This window comes from Schistocerca piceifrons, chromosome 3, assembly GCF_021461385.2.
Source record: "Schistocerca piceifrons isolate TAMUIC-IGC-003096 chromosome 3, iqSchPice1.1, whole genome shotgun sequence".
Taxonomy (NCBI): domain Eukaryota; kingdom Metazoa; phylum Arthropoda; class Insecta; order Orthoptera; family Acrididae; genus Schistocerca; species Schistocerca piceifrons.
In genome coordinates this window covers 701,731,743-701,754,047 of record NC_060140.1, presented here as the reverse complement: position 1 = coordinate 701,754,047, position 22,305 = coordinate 701,731,743, and the positions used below count along the sequence as shown (strand labels likewise).

Sequence of the window (22,305 nt, the reverse complement as noted above, 5' to 3'; positions counted from 1 at the left end):
TGCCTCCGAAAGAATGAACAAATACTAGGTTATTAAAGACACTCGATAAACTTCTAAGTCGAATTTCTTGAGAATTTTTGATGTTGATCGTTATTTCAGTTCTTAACTTCATGTAACATAAATATAAAAAATACAAAAACCTGATTGCTGTGCGGTCTCCGTGTTACGTCATTTAACGTGAATCGCGAGATGGCTCTTTGAACCAGGTTACGGCATTTTCCTTCTCCGTATCTGCGCAATTTTTCGCGTATAGTGATCACAAAGTCAACGGAAATTTAATACCGGACTTTTCTTCCAGAGTACGGAAAGATTCATCGTCTTACAATGGGGGCAACAATCGGAAAGTAATAAGAAGGCAATGTCAACAGAGTAGACAACGATCTCTTATGGGTCGATGATAGTGAGCAATACTAACAACAGGTTGAGAGTAGGACAGTGTACGAGATAGTCCTCGCACATAGTACAGTCTTCTAAGTTGGTTTAGATTCTGACGAAGAACTTGCACATTTGTCACAAATATCGTGAGAACTGCTATATTTCTCGCTCCTGTCTTTAATCATGTTATTTGTTACGTTTTGAGACGAAACCGGCATATTCTCTTCAAATGTGATGTCCAGCACTGGTTGAGTATTCATTTCTTTCGTTCAAAATATTGTCTATGCAATACTCTAAAACCCTGTTTGCCGCCTTTCAAGCCTGCAGCAAGGCAACCACATCATCCGCCGTGTTGCGCTATTAGCATAAATACCAGGCGTTTTCATTGAGTGGCTTGTCTTACACTCCGCAAATAAAATTTAAGTCCACAACCTAAAAGTGATATAGAAACGCTTTACAGGGCTAACCACTCACACAATACTATCAGTTATTTATTTAGTTACCTATTTCATCAATCTTATTCAAGATCAGTGTCGAAGCTTGGTATTCATCATCTGACAGCTATTGCACACTTCATCAACTTTATTAACGTTGCCGTATGTTGGGAACGTTATTCAGTACTTATAGCAATTTAATAACTGTTTTATAATGAAGAATTTCTTTTAAAGGAGAAACAACTTTTATGCGATTTTCAAAAGCCTGCTGCTGTCTATCAGACGTCTTATTTCAGTTGATAAAGATTCAAAGAGATTCGAAGCTATATAATAATTTTTTGTGCCAAAGTTATAGTCATCAAAGAATAAATAATTATTATTTACTTCAAATATAGAATATGTGGAAAGGAGTTTTTTTTTCTTTAATGTAATTTTAAGTCGCTAGACTTCTGCCTAGTTTGATGCAGCCCGCAACGACTTCTTCCCATGCAACCAGCTCTCAATCTCAAGATTAGTACTTGACCTTGTACCCTCAATTATTTCTTTAATGTATACCAATCCCTGTATTCCGTTATAGTCTTCATTTTCTACAGATTCCTCTAGTATGACGGAAGCTACTCTCTCATGTCTTAACACGTGTCTTGTCTGTCCCTTGTTGCCAGTGTGACTCTGCGGAACACCTCCCATATCCTTATCTTACAGATTCATCTGCTTTTCAGTATCCTTCTATGGCATTAAATTTCAAACACTTCGATTCTCATCTTTTCCAGTTTTTCCACTGTCCATGAGTCACTATCATGCAATGCTGTGTTGCGAACATACATCCTCAGAAATTTTTTCCTCAAATTTAGACCTATGTTAGATTCCAGTAGACTTCACTTGGCCAGGAACTCTCCACTTCTCTATGCTAGTCTTCTTTTTATGTACTATTTGCCTCTTCCGCCATAGATTATTTTGCTTCCAAGATAGCAGAGTTCATTAACTCCGTCTACTGCTTTATGATCAACTCCGATATTACGTTGACCGTATATATGCTACTCCTCGTTACTGTCCCCTTTCTTCGGTTCACTGTCAATCCATAGTCTGAAGTCATTAGAATATTCATTCCGCTCAATAGGTCCTATAATTCTGCTTGACTTCCACTGGTGACAGCGATGTCATCAGCTAATTTCACCCTGAATTTTAATCCTACTCTTAATCTTTCTTTTTTCCCGTCACTTCTTGTTCTGTGCATAGACTGAACAGGAAGGTCGAAAAACTGCATCCCGGTATTACAGCGTTTTCACTCCGACCAATTGGATCTTTGTCCTGTCCTATGTTCCGATTTGCACCATTTTACATTGTTCAACGCTTTTTCTCGATCGATAGATTCTGTGAATATGTTCTTTTTTCCTTATGCTTTGCTTCCATTATAAATCGCAACGTCAGAATTCATCTCTTGCGCCTTTACCTATCCTAAAGCCAAACAGATCGTCATCTAATAGATCCTCAATTTTATTTTTCGCTGTTCTGTGTACTGTTCGTGTAGTATCTTCGATGAATCAGCTCTTAAGTATCTAGAATGAAATTTTCACTCTACAGCGGAGTGTGCGCTGATATGAAACTTCCTAGCAGACTAAAACGGTGTGCCGGACCGACACTCGAACTCGGAACCTTTGCCTTTCGCGGACAAGTGCTCTACCAACTGAGCTACCCAAGCACGACTCACGCCCCGTCCTCACAACTTTACTTCTGCCAGTACCTCGTCTCCTACCTTCCAAACTTTACAGAAGCTCTCCTACGAACCTTGCAGAACTAGCACTCCTGAAAGAAAGGATATTGCGGAGACATGGCTTAGCCACAGCCTGGGGGATGTTTCTAGAATGAAATTTTCACTCTACAGCGGAGTGTGCGCTGATATGAAACTTCTTGGCAGATTAAAACTGTGTGCGGAACCGAGACTCGAACTCGGGACCTTTGCCTTTCGTGGGCAAGTGCTCTACCAACTGAGCTACCCAAGCACGACTCACGCCCCGTCCTCACAACTTTACTTCTGCCAGTACATCGTCTCCTACCTTCCAAACTTTACAGAAGATCTCCTGCGAACCTGCTAGTTCATCAAGGTTAGCAGGAGAGCTTCTGTAAAGTTTGGACGGTAGGAGACGAGGTACTGGCAGAAGTAAAGTTGTGAGGACGGGGCGTGTGTCGTGCTTGGGTAGATCAGTTGGTAGAGCACTTGCCCGCGAAAGGCAAAGGTCCCGAGTTCGAGTCTTGGTCCGGCACACAGTTTTAATCTGCCAGGAAGTTTCAGCTCTTAAGTAGTCTGAGCGATAACGTTTGCTCTTGTCTGCCCTTGCCATCTTCTGGGATGGGTGGATGAAATTTTTCTGAAAGTCTGATGGTATGTTACCAGTCGCATGGAAACTATACGACAACATGTATAAATCTCTGTTGGTCCATCATGGCCAGGGTACATTGGCTGGTAAGAAATTTTAAATGTCGATAAATTCTCCAACAGCCGTATACTTTAAGGTATTTTATTTTATTCTGAAAGCAACCGGTTTTGGCATTTCATTTTTCGATCTTAAGGTCCCATATGCTTTTATGTAAATAAACGATATCCAGTGATTTATGGCGCTATACGACAAGTTCGGTTATTTGGATAAAAACGTGTGGGGAATGAAGAAGGCAAAATGAAATGCCAAAATTGGTTGCTTTCAGAATAAAATAAAATATCTTAAAATACACAGCTGTTGGTGAAGTTTATTGACATTGAAGAAAACCTTGTATAGATGTTCGGTTGAACTACCCATTATAATTTTAGAAATTCTGAAGGAATGTTATTGATTCCTTCTGCCTTATTTCGTCGAAAGTCTTCCAAAGCCTTGTTAAAATCTGACGCTAATACTAGATTATCTGTGTCTTGCTTATCGATTGTCGTTTCTTCTTCTACCATGCCGTCAGGCAAGTTCTCTCCCGCTGAGGTCTTCAGTGTTTCTTCTCACCTATTTGCCCTTTCTCTGCATTTAACAGTGAAATTCCCTTCTCACTCTTACTGTTGATGCCCTGGCTTTTTAATTTCACTGAAGGATGCTTGGACTTTTCTATATGCTGAATCAATCTTTACGACGATCATTCTTTTCGGTTTCTTCGCTTCTTTCTGTAGCTATTTCACCTTGACTTTCCTGTAACTTCTGCTTATTTCATTTCTAAGTGCCTTATACGGCAGTATTGGATTTTCTCCCTGAAAATTTCTGTATTTCAATCTTCTCACTCAAGTTAAGTATTTCTTCTGCTGCCCGAGGTTTCTTCGCGGTTGTCATTTTTAGCTGCGTCCATTTGTCCCAAGTGTGATATTTATTATCGCGATTTCTACAGCCTTAGAAAACTGCAAAAGTGTCTCATCATCCCTCAGTACTTCAACATCCCACTTCTTTCCACATCTATTCTTTCGAACGATTCTCTTAAACTTTAGCCTCCTCTTCACCTACGTCTGGTTCCTAGCTATACCTTAGAGTCCAGTATATTTTTTACGCAACCTTTTTCTCACCATGATGTAATTCAGCAGAAATCGTCTCATGTCTGTAGGCCTTCTCCAAGTATACCTCCTCGTCTTGTGAATTTTGAATTGTGTATTCTCTATTACTAGCTGAAATCTGTTGCAGAAACCAATTAAGCTTTCTCCCGTCTCAATCTGACAAGGAAGTCCGTATTCGCCCTTAGCTGTGTTTTCTATTCCTTCCCCTACAACTTCATTTCAATCCCTCATGATAATCCAATCATCCCTTTACATATTGAATTATCCGTTCATAATCCTTATATAGAGAATGCATATCTCCGTCTTCTGCTTGTGACGTCGGCATGTATACCTTATCTATTATTATTGATGTTGGTTTCCTGTCAATTCTGATGAGGAAAACTCAACTACTGAAATGTCCATTGTAACACCCTCTCTATGCTAATTACCTCTACCTGTATATAATGAATCCTACTCCCGTTTCTGTTGCTGTTCGTATACTCTAACCTCTACCAGAGTTCCTTCCACATGATACGTGGTAACAGCACTACTCGAGGACTGGATTAGGTGGAGTGCCGTGGCTTGCCAAAATTCGTGCACTCGGACGCCACATCGGGATTCCCTGCGTATGGACAGCAAACATGTCGTCCCGTGCCTATTTTCGGTAGAAAACTGACGTCAAAGAGAGGCAACTTGCCAACACTGTATTCACATGTGTGACAAGTATCTTCATTCAATACTGTGTTTCTGCGCTGTCGAGATACTTCAATGGGAAGTTTTTCTTCATTTAATACTGCGTTTCTGTGCTGCCGAGTTACTGGAGTGGATAGTTTTTTGCGTTGGATACTCGAGTTCGAGATTTTGATTCCCAGCCTAGTTTTCTTCCGTTTTTCAATTTTCTATTTCGCACTGCACGGCTTCTTAATCGTATACAGTAGTTATAGCGGGTATTGTACAAGACACGTTCAATTATTTAATCCTAAGTCAGAAGAGAGAACAGTCGATTTTATTATTGCACTTTTAAATGCGTATTCAGTATACAAACACTTTTCAGTATGTGGCAAGAATGTTAAACCTCGCTGCCATCCCTTTCAGACCAGGGCACCAAACGGTATATTGTAGTGGCATAATGTACAGTTCACATCACAAATGCCTTGACGAATGTACAGACTCATTACTTCCTGTTACCTGGTTTGTCATCCGCAGAACGTGAGTGGGATGCCATGGGTTGACGTAGACTTCCAGACCAGCTGTCAGCCAGCGATAAATGAAATGAAATAGATTGTTTTTCAACTATGAAAAGTATCCTGAAGATATTCCGGGAGGGAAAGAGCGCTGGTCCCCGGCACGAATCCGGCCGGAGGATTTGTGTCAAGTTCTGTTGAGCCGGTCGGTCTGTGGACGGTTTTTAGGCGGTTTTCCATCTGCCTCGGCAAATGCGGGCTGGTTCCCCGTATTCCGCCTCAGCTACACTATGTCGGCGATTGCTGCGCAAAGAAGTTCTCCACGCACGCGTACACCACCATTATTCTACCACGCAAACATAAGGGTTACACTCGTCTGTTGTGAGACGTTCCCTGGGGGGTCCACCGGGGGCCGAACCGCACAATAACCCTTGATTCGGTGTGGGGCGGCGGAGGGGTGAAGTGGATTGCGGTAGTCGTCGTGAGGCTGTGGACCACTGCGGTTGCGGCGGGGACGGAGCCTCTCCGTCGTTTCTAGGTACCCGGTTAACATAACATAACATAATAGAGCATCCTCAAGATGACATTCGAAAGTTTGCTTCGATGCCACAGCATATACAAGATTTGATTCGTACCCGTGGGAGCCATACAAATATTGATCATAGTTAAGAATGGAATGAAAATTTAACTATTTAATATTGGTTATAAACATTCAGACAAAGTTTGACAAATATCGGACTGGCGCTTTATGGCATTAGACTTTCAATTTCCGTCAATGTAGTGTATCAACTTCTACGATATATCACAAATTTTTGTATTAGCTCCTGTTGGCAGCAGTTAAATAGTGGGAGACGCCAGTACCGTAACGATCTACCGACGGTGCCCGCAAAGTGCAGAACCGCAAAGTGCAGAAGGGTGGGCTGAGAATAGAGACGATATGCAGTAAGGGTTACATTAAGCCCGCCCAGCTAGCCGCGTGGTCTAATGCGCTGCTTCCTGAGCGGAAAGGCGTACTAGTCCCCGGCATGAATCCACCCGGCTGATTAGTGTCGAGGGTCGGTGTGCCGGCCAGCCTGTGGATGGTTTTTAAGGCGGTTTACCATCTATCATGGCGAATGCGGGCTGGTTCCCCTTATACCGCCTCAGTTACACTGTGTCGGCGATTGCAGCGCAAACTCCGTTCCCAGGTACGCGTGCACCATAATTATTCTACCACGCAAACACATGGGGTTACACTCGTGTGAGAGGTTCCCGGTGGGGGGGGGGGGGGGGGAGTGGTCCACTGGGGGGGGGGGGGCGAACCGCTGAATAACCCTAGGTTCGGTGTGAGGCGGCGGTGGGTTGGGTAGATTGCCGTGGCCTGTTGTGGTGTAGAGTCCTGCATGATCGAGTAAACGAGCACAAAATACGACATGGGGCAAGCACACCCTAACTCGATAAGATGCTCGCACTAGCTGTAGTGGCCGGGCATAGATGCCGTAACCGAAAACGTAGCTCATAGCTTCAGACACATTACACGTGTCATTATCTGTGTTAGACTGCAGCCAATACGGGCTTCTCATTTGTGGTGTGTCTCTCTCTCTATAACCCGCAGCACCAGGAAGCCAGTGCAGTAAGACGTAAGATTGAAACCAATGTTTACACATTGAAGAAACGGGAAGGTCTAAAACGCCAAGTATGGAGTACATTTCTGTTGGCTGTAGATGAAAACAGTGCGTCTACTGGGTACGTATCGTGCATAAACTACTCCACATTATTGTGTTTCCAGTTGGGAACCACTCATTTAAAGAAACACAGTTGCAAGAAACCTCACAAAGATACAGATGCTTCAAGGATGTTGTTGTTGTTGTGGTCTTCAGTCCTGAGACTGGTTTGATGCAGCTCTCCATGCTACTCTATCCTGTGCAAGCTTTTTCATCTCCCAGTACCTACTGCAACCTACATCCTTCTGAATCTGCTTAGTGTATTCATCTCTTGGTCTCCCTCTACGATTTTTACCCTCCAAGCTGCCCTCCAATACTAAATTGGTGATCCCTTGATGCCGCAGAACATGTCCTACCAACCGATCCCTTCTTCTGGTCAAGTTGTGCCACAAACTTCTCTTCTCCCCAATCCTCTTCAATACTTCCTCATTAGTTATGTGATCTACCCATCTAATCTTCAGCATTCTTCTGTAGCACCACATTTCGAAAGCTTCTATTCTCTTCTTGTCCAAACTATTTATCGTCCATGTTTCACTTCCATACATGGCTACACTCCATACAAATACTTTCAGAAATGACTTCCTGACACTTAAATCTATACTCGATGTTAACAAATTTCTCTTCTTCAGAAATGCTTTCCTTGCCATTGCCAGTCTACATTTTATATCCTCTCTACTCCGATCATCATCAGTTATTTTGCTCCCCAAATAGCAAAACTCCTTTACTACTTTAAGTGTCTCATTTCCTAATCTAATTCCCTCAGCATCACCCGACTTATTTAGACTACATTCCATTATCCTTGTTTTGCTTTTGTTGATGTTCATCTTATATCCTCCTTTCAAGACACTGTCCATTCCATTCAACTGCTCTTCCAAGTCCTTTGCTGTCTCTGACAGAATTACAATGTCATCGGCGAACCTCAAAGTTTTTATTTCTTCTCCATGAATTTTAATACCTACTCCGAATTTTTCTTTTGTTTCCTTTACTGCTTGCTCAATAGACAGATTGAACAACATCGGGGAGAGGCTACAACCCTGTCTTACTCCCTTCCCAACCACTGCTTCCCTTTCATGTCCCTCGACTCTTATAACTGCCATCTGGTTTCTGTACAAATTGTAAATAGCCTTTCGCTCGCTGTATTTTACCCCTGCCACCTTTAGAATTTGAAAGAGAGTATTCCAGTCAACATTGTCAAAAGCTTTCTCTAAGTCTACAAATGCTAGAAACGTAGGTTTGCCTTTCCTTAATCTTTCTTCTAAGATAAGTCGTAAGGTCAGTATTGCCTCACGTGTTCCAGTGTTTCTACGGAATCCAAACCGATCATCCCCAAGGTTGGCTTCTACTAGTTTTTCCATTCGTCTGTAAAGAATTCGTGTTAGTATTTTGCAGCTGTGACTTATTAAACTGATAGTTCGGTAATTTTCACATCTGTCAACACCTGCTTATTTGGGATTGGAATTATTATATTCTTCTTGAAGTCTGAGGGTATTTCGCCTGTTTCATACATCTTGCTCACCAGATAGTAGAGTTTTGTCAGGAATGGCTCTCCCAAGGCCATCAGTAGTTCCAATGGAATGTTGTCTACTCCGGGGGCCTTGTTTCGACTCAGGTCTTTCAGTGCTCTGTCAAACTCTTCACGCAGTATCATATCTCCCATTTCATCGTCATCTACATCCTCTTCCATTTCCATAATATTGTCCTCAAGTATATCACCCTTGTATAGACCCTCTATATACTCCTTCCACCTTTCTGCTTTCCTTCTTTGCTTAGAACTGGGTTTCCATCTGAGCTCTTGATATTGATACAAGTGGTTCTCTCTTCTCCAAAGGTCTCTTTAATTTTCCTGTAGGCAGTATCTATCTTACCCCTAGTGAGATAGGCCTCTACATCCTTACATTTGTCCTCTAGCTATCCCTGCTTAACCATTTTGCACGTCCTGTCGATCTCATTTTTGAGACGTTTGTATTCCTTTTTGCCTGCTTCATTTACTGCATTTTTATATTTTCTCCTTTCATCAATTAAATTCAATATTTCTTCTGTTACCTAAGGATTTCTACTAGCCCTCGTCTTTTTACCTACTTGATCCTCTGCTGCCTTCACTACTTCATCCCTCAAAGCTACCCATTCTTCTTCTACTGTATTTCTTTCCCCCATTCCTGTCAATTCTTCCCTTATGCTCTCCCTGAAACTCTGTACAACCTCTGGTTCTTTCAGTTTATCCAGGTCCCATCTCCTTAAATTCCCACCTTTTTGCAGTTTTTTCAGTTTTAATCTACAGGTCATAACTAATAGATTGTGGTCAGAGTCCACATCTGCCCCTGGAAATGTCTTACAATTTAAAACCTGGTTCCTAAATCTCTGTCTTACCATTATATAATCTATCTGATACCATTTAGTATCTCCAGGGTTCTTCCATGTATACAACCTTCTTTCATGATTCTTAAACCAAGTGTTAGCTATGATTATGTTGCGCTCTGTGCAAAATTCTACCAGGCGGCTTCCTCTTTCATTTCTTAGCCCCAATCCATATTCACCTACTATGTTTCCTTCTCTCCCTTTTCCTACACTCGAATTCCAGCCACCCATGACTATTAAATTTTCGTCTCCCTTCACAATCTGAATAATTTCTTTTATTTCATCATACATTTCTTCAATTTCTTCGTCATCTGCAGAGCTAGTTGGCATATAAACTTGTACTACTGTAGTAGGTGTGGGCTTCGTATCTGTCTTGGCCACAATAATGCGTTCACTATGCTGTTTGTAGTAGCTTACCCGCATTCCTATTTTCCTATTCATTATTAAACCTACTCCTGCATTACCCCTATTTGATTTTGTGTTTATAAACCTGCAGTCACCTGACCAGAAGTCTTGTTCCTCCTGCCACCGAACTTCACTAATTCCCACTATAACTAACTTCAACCTATCCATTTCCCTTTTTAAATTTTCTAACCTACCTGCCCGATTAAGGGATCTGACATTCCACGCTCCGATCCGTAGAACGCCAGTTTTCTTTCTCCTGATAACGACTTCCTCTTGAGTAGTCCCCGCCCGGAGATCCGAATGGGGGACTATTTTACCTCCGGAATATTTTACCCAAGAGGACGCCATCATCATTTAATCATACAGTAAAGCTGCATGCCCTCGGGAAAATTACGGCTGTAGTTTCCCCTTGCTTTCAGCCGTTCGCAGTACCAGCACAGCAAGGCCGTTTTGGTTATTATTACAAGGCCAGATCAGTCAATCATCCAGACTGTTGCCCTTGCAACTACTGAAAAGGCTGCTGCCCCTCTTCAGGAACCACACGTTTGTCTGGCCTCTCAACAGATACCCCTCCGTTGTGGTTGCACCTACGGTACGGCTATCTGTATCGCTGAGGAACGCAAGCCTCCCCACCAACGGCAAGGTCCATGGTTCATGGGGGGGGGGGGGGGGCTTCAAGGATACCGGCAGTAATAAAAAACAGTATTACAACAAACTGTGTTGGAATGTGTGCTAAAGATATGAGACCTTTTAATGCTGTTTCCGGTGAACGTTTCAGAGAACTAGACCAAGAATTAATACATCTAGGTGCGCATTATGGAGACGTTAACACAGAAATGTCATGCCACATCTCTCTACTATAAGCAGACATGTCAAAGAACAAGCTGATGCAATACGAAACAGCGTAATGCCTTCTGTTATTGCGGCAGTTATTAATAAAACCTGTGCTGCGACAGTTGATATGTGTACTGATTCTCATAATCAGGTGCACTATTTGACGCTTACAACACATTACATTAACACAGATTGGCCTCTTGTGAACAATGTTTTATTTACAATAAAATTGCCGGACGTTAAGAAGACGGGAGTAAATATTTGAAAGAAATTGAAGAGAGGATGGCTGATTCGGACATTGCGCCGGACATGTTGCACAGTTTTGTTTTCGTCTCCGACCAGGGTGCCAATGTAATACAGGCTTTGGAAAAACACGAAAGGATTCCTTGTGCTGTTCATTGTACAAACACAGCACTTAGCCATACTTTCGATGAAGATAACTTCTTGTTAAATCATGCCTCGATCATCGCATCAACAATAAATACTGCAAAATGCATTGTAACGTACATTAAGAAAAGTGACCTCTGCTCGTCTTTGAAATCATCGTTGAAATAAGAGGTCTGCACACGCTGGAACAGCTTGTACACTATGGTGGAATCCTTACACACTCAGTATAACGAAGTTGCTGCTTTGCTGACGGAAAAGGACTCCGCTTACAGACTGCAAGGATATGATAATGAGCTAGCAGGAAAAATTGTGCATTTTGTGAGTCTTTTTAAAGAGGCCACAGATGAATTAGAAGGCGAAAAAGAACGGACAATCTAGTCAGTTCTTCTTTGGTTTCACAAAGTGCAATAGATTTGCAGTGTCAATGACACTGACTGTCAGGTGAGTATTTACTTCAGTTAAAAGCACTGTTTCATTATGATAGGCGATAGATTTATAATTAACTAGCGTAATTGATGTTTACTAACAGATATGTATTTTTTAACAGGAGGTACAAAGGTTTACAAATCGAGCCTTGACTTCCGTTTGTGAGAAGACTGTGATCACTTCCAGACACAAAATTGTCACGTTTCTTTGGCCGTATTTCCGTGATCTTAATATGCTTGAAATAAATGAAAAGCAGGAAATTCTTAGCAATGTGCGTCAAATGTGCAGGTACAACATGAAATCACTAACATAATCGTTTTTGCATAGTTAGTGGGTAATGTACTATAGAGAAACTAGAATGCTATAATTCGTATAATATTTCATTTACGTAAAACACCTAGTTTTTACGGGAACGTTTCGATGATTTCCACATCAGTTCTGTATTACTTGTCTCTTTTGTTTATTATCGTAGATCCTTCAAGTACTGTGTCATCACCACCCTGAAAGAGAGATCGTCTCAAGGAATGGAGGAACAATAGATCATCCGCAACAGATGAAATAGATCTCTACATTTTAATGCACGCCGGGGATGATGATGACATCTTAAAGTGGTGGAGCAGACATGAAACGTATCTGCCAGGCCTGTCTGCAGTTGCAAGACGTATTTTATGTAAACGAGCAAAAAGCTGACGTAGTGAAAGAAGCTTTAGTAAAGTCGGCATGTTACTAACAAATCGCCGCAGTCAATTAAATCCGGAACGCGTTATGATTTACTGCTGATCAACAATAACTATAATTTTGTTTCTGTTGCAAACAAGTGAAAAAATGACAAGTTACGTCTGTAAATGTTTAATGTTCTTTGTATGCCTTATTTATGAATATGGTTGTCTTTTAGATTACAGGTACAGCACGTATTTAATGTTTCCTATTAATGAAAGGAAAAATATATCTTCTGTTTGGAAATGAGACTCGTCTTCTATCCACGATTGTGTTGAAATATCATTTTACTTTCCAAGTGCTTTATGAATTTAGCTGCGTCACTTACCCGTTCTTGGAAACGTTACTTTTGTATTAAAAGAGAGAGAGACAGAGGTAAATACAATGTGGTGTGTGTGTGTGTGTGTGTGAGAGAGAAAGAGAGAGAGAGAGAGAGAGAGAGAGAGACAGAGACGGAGAGGCGTTGGATTTGTACAGCATAGTGCAGCGAGCCAGGGCGTGGCGAAGTGAGACGTCAGCGGTGATCGGTCATGCTTCGTTATCCGCGTGTCCGGAATCCGGACAACAGACCTATGGCGAGTACGTGACAGAGCAGAGTCGTAGGGGCCGGACACGAGCGGCTCGGTCGCCCCGTCAACAGGCGAGCCGTGATCGGTCAAACATTGAGCGTTGCAGAGCATTACTGCGGGACGAAGGCTTACCTTCGTTTCTAGGTCCCTGGTTTAATACAGTACAATACAAGGGTAACATTGCTTACAGCGATACAAGACTGGTTTACGGGTATCCGCGGCTTGTAAGTGATACTCAAGTGGGTCATTACGTCGGAAGTCGTGGGTCATTCCTTTAGAGACGTTGAAAATAAAATTAGTTTAATGACAGCATACATAAAGCCATTTAAGCAATCATTTCATGTTAACAATATTAGCTTATACCCAAGAATAAGCAGCTTCAACTCAGTTAATACTTGGCAGAAATCAAACCTGCATTTAGATCGGACTTCCTTAACTCTTCCTCGGGCATGGATGTGTGTGATGCCCTTAAGTTAGTTAGGTTTAATTAGTTCTAAGTTCTAGGCGACTGATAACCTCAGAAGTTAAGTCGCATAGTGCTCAGAGCCATTTGAACCATCTGAAGTTTAACTCTTGTGCAGAAAGCTGTGCAGTATACTACTACACCTATTTTCAATAAGGTACCACTCGAATTCAAAAATCTTAGCAGTAATCCACGCGCTTTCAAATCCAAACTGAAGAGTTCCCTCATGTGTCGCTCCTTCTATTCAGTCGAGGAGTTTCTTGAAAAATTAGTCTGATTCTTGTTGTATTGTTGATTGCGTTTACTTAAACTTAAGGATTGACTTTTTCGGGTTCATACACACTTTACTTTTATCTGTTACTACTTTTATATTGTAATTTCATGTACTGACACGATCCGTGACCTAGAAGATGTGCTCCTCAATTTGATCCCACGGAACTTGACGTGCAAATAAATAAAAATAAAACGTGCGCACGCACAATTTGTGAATAAAATGGGCAGAAATATTAATTTACTATGCAAAAAGGCAAACCTACGTTTCTAGCATTTGTAGACTTAGATAAAGCTTTTGACAATGTTGACTGGAATACTCTCTTTCAAATTCTGAAGGTGGCGTGGGTAAAATACATGGAGCGAAAGGTTATTTACAATCTGTACAGAAACCAGGTGGCAGTTATTAGAGCCGAGGGACATGAAAGAGAAGCAGTGGTTGGGAACAGAGTGAGACAGGGTTGTAGCCTCTCCCCGATGTTATTCAATCTGTATATTGAGCAAGCAGTAAAGGAAACAAAAGAAAAATTCGGAGTAGGTATTAAAATTCATGGAGAAGAAATAAAAACTTTGAGGTTCGCCGATGACATTGTAATTCTGTCAGAGACAGCAAAGGACTTGGAAGAGCAGTTGAATGGAATGGACAGTGTCTTGAAAGGAGGATATAATATGAACATCAACAAAAGCAAAACAAGGATAATGGAATGTAGTCGAATTAAGTCGGGTGATGCTGAGGAAATTAGATTAGGAAATGAGACTCTTAAAGTAGTAAAGGAGTTTTGCTATTTGGGGAGCAAAATAACTGATGATGGTCGAAGTAGAGAGGATATAAAATGTAGACTGGCAATGGCAAGGAAAGCGTTTCTGAAGAAGAGAAATTTGTTAACATCGAGTATAGATTTAAGTGTCAGGAAGTCGTTTCTGAAAGTATTTGTATGGAGTTTAGCCATGTATGGAAGTGAAACATGGACGATAAATAGTTTGGACAAGAGGATAATAGAACCTTTTGAAATGTGGTGCTACAGAAGAATGCTGAAGATTAAATGGGTAGATCACATAACTAATGAGGAGGTACTGAATAGAATTGGGGAGAAGAGGAGTTTGTGGCACAACTTGACTAGAAGAAGGGATCGGTTGGTAGGACATGTTCTGAGGCATCAAGCGATCACCAATTTAGTATTGGGGGACAGCGTGGGGTGTAAAAATCGTCGAGGGGGACCAAGAGATGAATACACTAAGCAGATTCAGAAGGATGTAGGCTGCGGTATTTACTGCGAAATGAAGCAGCTTGCACAGGATACAGTATCATGGAGAACTGCATCAAACCAATCTCAGGACTGAAGACCATAGCAACAACAGCAATGCAAAAAATACTCACCTTTTATTGAGTGGAAGTAGTTCACAAGAGTAGCTGGTGGTCACTAACTGTATTCATAGCGCTCAGTCAATGAGAGGTAACAAGAGAGCTGATACTCGTTTACATGAATTTCAAAAACAACGCACAAAAGAAAGTCGTGTGCGGTGGTCTGCTAGACGCTATGGTGCCGAATAGTTTGTCACAATATGCGTGACGGCTATAATGAAACTGCAGCTACTCACAGAGGTGCATTGAGGGACGTAATTATCGTATGACAGAAAAATGTGGTAGATAGGCTGTGGCGGAACCGTTGTAGCCTGGAAAAAATTAGTTCCAATTTTGGCCACCAGGTACTAAACTGGCGACGTGAATGCTGGAAAGACGCATAGAAAAAATTCCAGATGTAATGGATTAGAAATGGGACAAAGGCATGAAAGGTCAAAGAAGTGACAAAGGCATTATATTGATTTTATTACCAACCGACACTTACACAGTTTGTTCAGTAAGAGCACTGGACGCAGCACAGCGCCAGATTTGCACCTGGAGACCAAAATTGGAACTATTTTTTTCAGCGTAAATTGGTTCCGCATTAACGCGTTAGCCCATCTACCATGTTTCGCTGCCATACGACAGTTACAGCCCCCATACTGAACCTCCTTGAGTAGCCGCGCTGTAATTATAACCAGCCTGCATTATTGGCGTTGGAGGAGAGCAGGCGGCCTGCTGTGACTCACCAGAGGGATCTCGTTGCTGATCTCGGTCCTGTCCTCCTGCGGCCTGGCTGCCACCAGGGCCACACCCACTGCGGCCACGAGGGCGATCATCACGAACCTGTTGGCTGCCATCTTCACGTAAACTGGAAGCAAGAGCAGACGGTGGACGCAGTTTGGATTACGGCGCGTAATTTCACTCTGATACAGAAATAAAGGAAAAATACTCATTGTTGATATTTAAGAGCTAAGCTAGACTTTATCAGATACGACTTCCAACTGTATTGTCGCCTGGGATCAAAACATTTAGAGAGCAGATGCCCTTTGGACCACTGAAGTTGAAATAATTATAATTCGACCATTATTTGTGAAACACATACAACCGTCTTATTTCAATATGCTTTCGAGTTTGGACGGAACTGCGACCTGAAGTAAAAAAGGGAAAATGAGAAATTTTGAAACAGTTATAAGCCACTAAATTGGCCACCACCTTAGCGGGCGACAGTTGTTTGAAAAGTAGTCTTACCAGAAAGCCAAGTTACACTCAACATTTCAAGTGTAAACGTTTACTGCTCGTTAACCTATATCCGGTTCTAAAAAATGGCTCTGAGCACTATGGGTCTTAACTTCTGAGTACATCAGTCCCCTAGAACTTTAGAACTACTTAAAGCTAAATAACCTAAGGACATGACACACATCCATGCCCGAGGCAGGATTCGAACCTGCGACCGTAGCGGTCGCGCGGTTCCAGATTGTAGCGCCTAGAACCACTCGGCCACCCTGGCCGGCATATCCGGTTCTAAGGTTTCTTGCTTTTCATTAAAATGTTCCATAATCATGACAGTCTACGCACAGTATCGCCGCTTATAGCTATAGTAGAAATGAAGAAGTACAAGAGACGCTGAACGGTACTGACGAAAGGGACCAACATTTTGGACAGACTGGGGGGGATTCTGCTGTCCCATATTAAAGACACATGAAATAAGGGAGATAAGGTGGTGGATTCACTTTCCTCTAGCTCCATTTGCGAGTAAAACAGGAAAGCAGATGAATATCTTCGATACCCACTACCATACTCTCCACAGTGGCTTGTAGAGAATGTATGCAAACCATTACTCGGTTACACGGTATTATTGTTAATAAAATAGATATGAAGACTGTGGAAAGAGAAGCGAACGTTACCGAACTTGACAAGGCAAAAATAGTGTTTGCTCATTAACATGAACTTTTCTGTTTTTCAAACGCTGCTGCAGAGCGACGTGGAGCAGATGTCCAAACACTGGGCTTGTATCTGGGAGGAGCCGAGTTCCGACGCCCATCCTACCACCCCAACGTCGGTATCAGTGGTTTCCTTAAGTGAGTTCTCGCGGAACCCAGGTTGTTTCCTATTGACAGGGAATGCGGATCCTATCTCCTCTGTTCTTCTCTACATTTGCTACACCTCCAATGGCCTCCATGTCTGATTTCCTCTTCACAGCACTGATTTCGCTAAAAAAAATAAATAAAAAAAAATAAAAAAAACAGACATTCCACCGAATCAGAATCTGTGAAGCCTTAGTTTCTGTGTTACATTTTATACACACGTCTTTTCGACTATAGCTCCGGTTACAATCTTCAGTTGTCGATACACGTCAGGTATCACACATATATGTAAGTAGCTGTACCCGGACACTCTTTTCCTGTAGCTCAATCTGCTTAAATTGAAAAGAAAGAAAAGAGAAAGCACGCCTTTCCAATATGTGTGGGAACTGGATATATGCCCTAATCTGCTTCTCTCTCCTGTCTCTGTCTCTCTCCGCCACCCTCTTTCTTATTCTTTGTCTGTCTCCTCCATCTTCCCCTCTCTCTGTGCTTCACCTCCTCTCCTTCTCTGTGTCCATCTTTTCATGCCCCCTCTTTCTTTCCCTTTCTCAGTCTGTCTCCTCCCCCCCCCTTACTCTGTCCATCTTCTCCTCCTCCCTCTCTCTCGGCATCTCCTTCTGTCCCCTCTCTCTGTCCATTTCCTCATTCCCGCTTTCTACATCTATTACCTCACACCATTCTGTGCATCTCCTCTCCCCCCCTCTGACCGTGAGCCTTGTTTATTGTTATTGCTAATTCAAATTTTGTAGTAGTATTCGAATCATAAACTAATAAGCCGTCAGTACAAATTTTCACTTTGTCTAACAACGTTTCACTAGTGTATATTTTATATATTCGTTTATGTATTGAAAGTATATAGTCCATACGTGCCTAAATGTTTATTACAGTAACGCGTAAAAATCTGAAGTAAATCAGAAACGGACATTTTGAGATTTTTGGCAACAATGTTTTCCCTTTATGTATACAGGGCGGTACATTGATAGTGACTGGGCCAAATATCTCACGAAATAAGCATAAAACGAAAAAAACTACAAAGAACGAAACTCATCTAGCGTGAACGTGGAAACCAGATGGCGCTATGGTTGGCCCGCTAGATGGCGCTGCCATAGGTCAAACGGATATCAACTGCGTTTTTTAAAAATAGGAACCCTAATTTTTTATTACACATTCGTGTAGTACAGACAAATTGCGCGAGAATCGGGAATCTAAAAAATGTCGGTGTTGAGAATGCTACATCAACATCGATTGCACCCGTACCATACTTCTATGCACCAGGAATTGCTTGGTGACTACTTCGAACGTCGTGCACAGTTCTGCCACTGGGCACAAGAGAAATTATGGGACGTTGACAGGTATTTTGCACGCGTTCTATTTAGCGACGAAGCGTCATTCACCAACAGCGGTAACGTAAACCGGCATAATATGCGCTACTGGGCAACGGAAAATCCACGATGACTGCGACAAGTGGAACATCAGCGACCTTGGCGGGTTGATGTATGGTGCAGCATTATGGGAGGAAGGATAATTGGCTCCCATTTTATCGATGGCAATCTAAATGGTGCAATGTATGCTGATTTCCTACGTAATGTTCTACCGATGTTACTAAAAGATGTTTCACTGAATGACAGAATTGCGGACGTGCGGTTCTAGGCGCTTCAATCTGGAACCGCGTGACCACTACGGTCGCAGGTTCGAATCCTGCCTCGGGCATGGATGTGTGTGATGTCCTTAGGTTAGTTAGGTTTAAGTAGTTCTAAGTTCTAGGGGACTGATGACCACAGATGTTAAGTCCCATGGTGCTCAGAGCCATTTGAACCATTTGAACAGAATGGCGATATACTTCTAACATGATGGATGTCCGACACATAGCCCGCATGCGCTTGAAGCGGTACTGAATAGCATATTTCATGACAGGTCGATTGGTCCGCACGTTCACCGGATCTGACGTCCGCGGATTTCTTTCTGTGGGGAAAGTTGAAGGATATTTGCTATCGTGATCCACCGACAACGCCTGACAACATGCGTCAGCGCATTGTCAATGCTTGTGCGAACATTACGGAAGGCAAACTACTCGCTGTTGAGAGGAAAGTCGTTACACGTATTGCCAAATGCATTGAGGTTGACGGACATCATTTTGAGCATTTATTGCATTAATGTGGTATTTACACGTAATCACGCTGTAACAGCATGAGTTCTCAGAAATGATAAGTTCGCAAAGGTACATGTATCACACTGGAACAACTGAAATAAAATTTTCAAACGTACCTACGTTCTGTATTTTAACTTAAAAAGCCTACCTGTTACCAAATGTTCGTCCAAAATTGTGAGCCATTTGTTTGTGACTATTACAGCGCTATCTATCACAAAGCGAAAAAAGTGGTCCAACTAAAACATTCATATTTCTTTAAGTACTACACGAATATGTAATAAAAAATAGGTGTTCCTATTTTAAAAAACGCAGTTGATATCCATTTGACCTATGGCAGCGCCATCTAGCGGGCCAACCATAGCGCCATCTGGTTTCCCGCTTCAAGCTAGACAAGTTTCATTATTTGTAATTTTTTTCGTTTGACGCTTCGTTCGTGAGATATTTGGCCCGGTCACGATCAATGGACCACCCTGAATATATAGCAAAACAATAGGTCAAGAACTTTCGGAGTTTGAATAAACGAACATTTATGTCTTTGTTTATATAGATTGGACCACCGTGATAAACATATTTACAGTCATATTGACCATCCAGCAAGTGTAACTGAAGGGATAAGCGTTTACATAAGTATTTTAAGGAGATAATGACCAGTATCAGTTGTGAGTAAGATTATTATCCATTTTTTTTAAAATTCACTTGTCACAAATCTTGAAACTAGGTGCAACTCCCTGTGCTACGTGTATAGCTACAAGACTATGATTGATTGAGAGAGCTACTGTTTTTGATTAGTACAACAGAAAATACGAGAGTACTTCATGCAAACACTGGTTCATTAACGGAATAACCGTTACGGTTGCATTCTATCCGAATCAGTCTCTGGGTGTTAGAGGCTCACTTAAAGCAGTGCACTGTTTTTAAACGCGTTTCAGAGTTCAGCGACATTTCGGTTAGATATATAGTAAAAACATCTTAAGCATGTTGAAACGTGTGCTCAGATTGGATTAAAGGAAGCAATAGAGAAGTTCAAAGACGATTTGCGCGATTCCTCACGAGTTTACTCAGTCAGCACAACAGAATCTCAGGAAAGTTGATCAGTTTTCATATTACACCATAGCTTCAAGTTTACAGCTCTTTTCATCTTCAAATGTGATAAACGTTGTAGCAGACTCGTCAAAATAGATAATTCCCGTTAAACATTCCGAAAATAATGAAGTCTTACAAAATGTGTTTATGAAGTACACACCGTATTGTCACATATTAAACATATCGTCACTTATGAAACAGATTAATATTGAGTTGGCAACATTGCAGAAGAGGAGCTTCAGTATCTCGTAATGGCTTGCTATTCGTAGCCCAAGAGGGCACGTTCCAAGGCGAATCAAGCCACGTACGAGGTGACTTCAGAACTTTGGTTGCGGTTTATTGTGGCAAGACGAGTAACTCTTGTTGAATGCTGCACTACGCCTGACACGTACACAGATACATGATATTGGTAGAAAGTTACGACCTTGTTTATAGAGGTCAGGTGACTATGTTGAAAAATAGTCACCAAGTCTCTGTAAACAAGGTCGGAACTTTCTACCAGTCGTTCAGTTCTTTGACGACGGTAATCCGCACCTTCGTCACGTAGCCATTCGACAATCGCTGTTTGAACGTCCTCAGCGTTGGAAATCCTCTTTCCTCCCGCGTGTTCTTTCAGTCTACCGAAAAGATGGAAATCGCGACTTGCAAGATCTGGACTTTCCAGTCAGCATCAGCCACGTCTGGGCAGCCTTGGACAAATTGTTGGCACTGTTTCACTACGGCTGAACGCAACGATGCATTAAGACCGCATGCCACCAGAATTTCAATCAGACCACAAAAATCTTACTGTCCCGCGTAATTCAATTTTGAAGTCGCAATGCAGTACAGAAACTCGCACTTGACATTGACGTGTATTTCGCAAAATACGTCGTCCGCAGTATAAATTAAACAAAATAATAACGTGACAAGGATCAGCGAGTGTTCAGAGGCTAAAATCTAAAGTATAGTACATACTCTTGTTGGCTTTTCACAGTTTTATGATGGAATCAACCAGCAACACCTGCTGAGATAGTTTTGAAGCACATAATGCAAGAACACACTGTGTGGGACGTTATGAGGTTGCGCATTCATAATGGAATGCTGAAAGATAATCTGTACTTAACGATGATTTCATGCGCCTATGTTAATTTGCATAGTCTGACTACAGTGTGCTGGAAGCCCACGCCAAAACAAATGTCATTTGCACGCTTATCACGTACCATTGTATCAGGATGACATAAGAAACTATGTTAAACCTGCTATTTGTAGTGTTTGACGTTGTGAAGAGAGGAAGTGAAATGGCATTGCATAGTTGTCTTAAGTGAGTGCTTAAAGCTTAGATCCCGGTTTACACCTTACGCGATTACGTTGACGCTCCCTGTCACAAATTTCAGCTAGTAGTAGCGAAAACATCTTCCAACACAAGAGGAGGAGATATAACTTCGAAACGACCTGGAGACACTAGAAGCTAGATTACAGCATGGTCAGTCAGAGACTCCAAAATCAGACACTGGTCTCTAAGGCCTATCCAGCAGCATATATAAATTTTGACCACAATTTAGTAATGATGAAGAGAAACTGAAGCTGAACAAAATAGTCCGTAGGATTCTGTGTGGAAACAGATGAGATACTAAGATACTGAGGATTGATGAGATGCGTTTGAAGTTCCCTACGGCCATAGATACTGCGATAATACCACAGTAGACAAATCAGTTAGAGAGGAATGAATATCTCTAAAAAGGGCAATCACACAAGCTGAGCACACAAATGTATTTACAAGAAAGGTAACTGTGGAAAAAACTTTGGGTTACAGAAAAAGATCGACGAAAGCCGGAAATAACAAGATGTTCAGAAAAAGACAGCAATCCAGCAATATAAATCACTCTGGAATGAAATAAATAAGAAGTGTGGGGAAGCTAGGGTAAAAGGTTACAGGAAAAATATAAGGATGTCGAAAAAGAAACGACATCGTAAAGACTTATTCAGAGTACAGAAAAGTCAAAACAACCTTCAGTGAAATTTAAAGCAAGAATATCAGCATTAAAAC

At 41.7% G+C, this 22,305-nt stretch overlaps 1 protein-coding gene across 1 annotated transcript in view; it reads right to left on the bottom strand.

Annotated features, from left to right (window-relative positions):
- The window catches only part of LOC124789379, a 95,589-nt gene that overhangs the window by 11,705 nt on the left and 61,579 nt on the right, over positions 1-22,305 (bottom strand). Inside the window, exon 2 of the mRNA XM_047256713.1 lies at positions 15,710-15,831. Within this exon, the coding sequence (XP_047112669.1) occupies positions 15,710-15,820 (111 nt within the window). The 5' untranslated portion in view covers positions 15,821-15,831. The remainder of the gene's footprint in view (positions 1-15,709; positions 15,832-22,305) is intronic.